This window comes from Pyrgilauda ruficollis, unplaced genomic scaffold (assembly GCF_017590135.1).
Source record: "Pyrgilauda ruficollis isolate IOZ18807 unplaced genomic scaffold, ASM1759013v1 scaffold47, whole genome shotgun sequence".
Lineage (NCBI taxonomy): Eukaryota > Metazoa > Chordata > Aves > Passeriformes > Passeridae > Pyrgilauda > Pyrgilauda ruficollis.
Genome location: NW_024526266.1, coordinates 5,943,424 through 5,947,787, shown reverse-complemented (window position 1 = coordinate 5,947,787; position 4,364 = coordinate 5,943,424). Strand labels below are relative to the sequence as shown.

At 44.9% G+C, this 4,364-nt stretch overlaps 1 protein-coding gene across 1 annotated transcript; it reads right to left on the bottom strand.

The window, feature by feature from the left end:
- Positions 1–991: 991 nt before the first annotated feature.
- RGS2 (regulator of G protein signaling 2) lies at positions 992–3,911 on the bottom strand. Its single transcript, XM_041479116.1, has 5 exons — positions 3,815–3,911; positions 3,553–3,654; positions 3,390–3,451; positions 2,350–2,516; positions 992–1,966 (listed from the first exon to the last, which is right to left on the bottom strand). Exons 1-5 carry the CDS (start codon positions 3,880–3,882, stop codon positions 1,772–1,774), a joined length of 594 nt encoding a protein of 197 aa, XP_041335050.1. The 5' UTR covers positions 3,883–3,911; the 3' UTR covers positions 992–1,771.
- Positions 3,912–4,364: the final 453 nt, after the last annotated feature.

Below are 4,364 nucleotides of genomic sequence, written 5' to 3'. Positions count from 1 at the left end.
GCCTTGAACACTTCTAGGGATAGGGCAGCCACAGCTTCTCTGGGCTACCTGGTCCTATGCCTCTCCACCCTCACAGCAAAGCACTTCCTCCTAATATCTAATCTAATCTGACCTACTCTATTGGAATCCATTCCCCTTTTTCTTGTCACTCCATGCTCTGTGAAAAGTCCCTCTCTGTCTTTCTTGTAGGCTCCTCTCCTGCAATGCATATATACTGACCTGAAGGAATTGCTTTTGAACAGCTTTTTGGATGTGTAATTGGGAGTAGAAAAAGCCATAGTCAGAATATTTTTGTGCTTGGAAAAGTATAGTGTTATAGAAGTGACTGCTGTGGATATACATGAAATAAACAATTAAAGCTGAGAAACTGAGAATTGGAATAAAAATAGCTGGAGCCAGGACCTAAACAGACCTGAAATGCAGATGCCACAAGGCTAACTAGAGACTGGTTTTGGGAAAAATAGTACATGGAATAACAACGACCAGTAACTTTCCCCCAGGGAACTGTCACCTAGCTGGGAGTCAAATGCCTTTATTGTACTATTGCCTCTCCTGACTTTGCACAGGTTTTATGCTACTAAAGTCCTCCTAAACCCCTTTCTGAAGCAGAGGTCTTGGAAGGGGCAAGTGCAGTACTGTGGGTGCCTGTGTTCCCAATGGCATCCTGTGAGCTACAGCAGCATTGCTGCTGTCTTTGATGTGGCATCATGGGTAGCTGAATGTGTGCATATCTTAAGAGATTGGCTTCACAGACATGTTGGGACAGAGGATGTGGCTGAACATGTCTCTCTGTTAAGCTTTCAAGCTCTGAAGGTTTTTATTCTGTTGATAAAACCCAAACAGAAAACTCAATTCATAGATTAGGAACTAACTGCTTTAAAATTAGCCCTATTAAAGATCTCACCCAGGACCCACAGTCCCCATACTCTGGAGTCCAGTGCCAGACAGTGTTTATCTGTGTGTGCAACACACACTGGGCAACAAAACAAGCTTTGTACCAAAATAGTTTATTAAAAACAATAAAACTTCACTGAAGCTTTCTGTCTTCAAGACAGAATTATGACACTGCAGCATTCAACATGATCATAATCCATATATAAATATAGTACTATACAGCTCCTGTTCGCCTTGGCCAAGTTCTGCCCTCAGTCTGGCCCCAACAGCCCTGCTGACACAACCCAGCCCTGCATACTTTAGCTGCAGAACCTGTTCCTCTGGGAACAGAGTTATTCTGTCCTTTCCTCCCCTCACAGTGCTGTTACTGTGAAGAGGTTGCACAGAAACCCAGCACAGCTCTTGGCAGCTTGAGGCAGTAACAGAACCGGTGTGAGCACACTGAGCCACCGACAACAGCAACGCTAGGGGATGTTTAGGAAAAATAAATAGGCAACCAATTACTCAAGTTCCCAGCAGTGCCCAAGTGCAGAGAGCAGCTTCTGTTCACAAGAAGGAAGCTCTGTCCGGACCTGCCACATTGCTCCTTGGCAGTGACAGAAGGGCTCCAGCACAGCCACCTCGCGTCTCGCTACAGCACTGGCAGAGAAGGGCAGTGTCAGCTGCTGGCTGGCACGCTTCTGCCATCTCCCCTGAATACCCTCCAACAGCATCACTCTGGGCCATCAACTCTGCACCAAAGTCAGTATTTGTCCTTGCACTGTGACATACAGACTGAGTGCTCAGTGCCCCAGCCTTTTGGGTCAGGATGCTGCTCATGAGCTGTGGCTTGGCTTCCTTGCCAGCCCAGAGGTTGCTTCTCTCTCCTCTCCATCGCTCACGTGCCCTGGGCTGCTCTGCTGATAGGTGTCTTCTTGCACAGTTCCTGGTAGAATTCAGATTCCAAAAACCGCGGGTAGGAGTTATTCTCCATTAAGCTGTAAACTCTCTTCTGCGCCACACTGAAGCAGGTATGGGTGGCTTCCTGGATGCTCTGTGCAATCATGTTCTTGGTCTGGAAGTCTATGTTTATCTGAAATACAGAAAGAGGGACATTACTCCTTAGAGCAGAATTCAAGTAAGTGTTAATACACAGTACAGCTTCTGAAGAGGTGAGAAAGGCAAGACCCCATTACTGCAGGGTCAAATTACTGGAGAATTTTCTTTAAGAAAACTCTTCTTTTGCACAAAACCAAAGCTAATTCAGATATGTCTTTTCTCAGTTAAAATGGAAATTCTCTGCAACATTGCTTGTGCCATTTTCCAGCTTGGTGAAAAGGCACTTGTATTCAGACCCAGACATTAACAATGAGGTTATGTACAATGCAGTTTGACATCTGTATCTTGAGTTCAAAGAAATAACGGCTGTGACAACTCATAGAGCAGAGCATTTATGTATAAACAGCTTTTCTTTACCTCTTTGGGAGCCTCCTTTTCAATGAAGTCATTGTAGATTTTCTTTGCTTTCAATGTCAGCTTTTGGGGTGATTTTGTTTTCTTGAAGTCCTCACAGGCCAACCAGAACTCAATGTTCTCTTCACAAAACTCAGACTTTAAAAAAGCTCGGAAAGCAGCAAGACCATCTAAGGAAATAAAAAAATACCCACCCTCAATTAACTATTTCAGAAACCTTGATTTCACCTATTGGTCACATCAGCTTCCACCAGAATGTTTTGTTGTAGGTCTATTTTTTTTCATCAGTATAATGGCAATTTAAAAATTCCATAATTTATGTTTGCAAGCAAGTTAATGCTTTAGCAGCTTGGCAGATTTCCCTTTGATTTTGCCATTTCTTAGGCAAACACAAAACATAAAATCGTATCTATGGTTATGTTTCCTTCTGTGATGCCTGAGAATGCATTAAAAAAAAACCACTTCTCTCTAGATAAGCTCTCCTCTGTTAACCTTTATACTGCAGTAAATGACTGCTACAATACTCTGGAATATTCTTTCAATGGAAAGGATGACTCAAGCTCAAAGAGCAAACAGTAATATTATTTCTTAGTCTTTTTGTTTTGCTAGTGAATGCTGCTTCTTGCAGAGCTACAGTAAAACCCCAAGATCACTGAACCTGTGTTGCAGGATCCTTCCCACATTACTGGAAAGCATTTGCTTTGCTTATGCAGTGAGCTCAGGGAATAAATGCCCTTCTCCCATTTGGCAAAGCCAAGATAACAGGTATGATTTTAGCTATGGGGGTTTCAAGAAAGAAACAAAATTTACCGAGGTATTCTTTGTTTTATTATTAGTTTACTTTAAAAAAAAAAAAAAAAAAAAAAAAAAAGCTTCTATGTATTTTGGCTTTAAATTGTCAAAAGCATTTCACTTGCAAGAACAGAATCAAAGCTCTTTACATGAGAGGTACAATACTGACATGAAAGAAAGCAAACTCTTACAGACATATAGACTTCTCCTTCCTTTTGCTCCCAAATGTTACTTTTTCACGACAAACTTACATTTGTTAGCAAGCAGTTCATCAAAGGCTTCTGACCACAGCTGGGCTTCTTCAGGCGAAGGTCTGCAGAAAGAGAGTGAGAACATTAGACTACACTGCTCAAGCTTTACTTCTTTTGAAGAATACTCAAGTTATTTAAACAGAGTCTCTTTCTCATAACTTACCTGAAGTAGTTGCGGTGTTTCCCTGCCTTCTTAGATTTCCTTTTGTTAGAACTGGAAGAGTTCTGCAGGAAGTAGCTCAGTCTTGTTTTCCAATCTTTAATGCTGAAAAAAAAAAAAGAAGAGGGAGATGCTCATTAAAAATGACAGCTTGCAGATCTTTAGACAGCAGCGCTTTCCCTGAGGAGGCTCCTGCAGCGGCAGTCACCCACAGCCGGTGAAGGCAAGGAAAACGCTTCCCGTCCCTGCGGGCAGGGGGACTCACATCGTTCTCTTCATCCTGCCCTTGTCGGCCTCCTCCGGCTCGCTGCGGCGGCGCCCGCCCCGCTCCATGCGCCCGCCGTGCAGCACGGCCAGGACCAGCGCGCAAAAAAAACCAATCTTTAATGCTGGTGCCGCGCCGTGCCGTGCCGCGCCGCGCCGTGCCGTGCCGTGCAGCGCCGCCCGCCCGCGCCGCGCCCGCTCTTATGGCCCCGCGGGCGGGCGGGGCCGGGCTGGGCTGAGGGCGGCACCGAGCCAGCCACGGCTGCCTGTCTTTCCCAGCACAGCGAACTTGGCTCTCCGCCGCATCCCGTCTGCTTTCCCCCCTTTATTTTGTTTTTCCTTACTCCCCCTCTTTTTGGAAATCTTTCGGCGTGTCACACCGCCCCAAAGGGCGAGCTGTCCTTTCCGTCAGTCAAAAACATACCCTGATCTTCTGGTGGTGTTTCTTTTAAGGTTATTCAAGTTTTTTGAGTGTGGCCAGTACGTGAAAAAGGAAGGACTTGGCCATATTTCTTGAAAATTTGAAGTAGCTCTAAGTTTGAGCTCGCGGC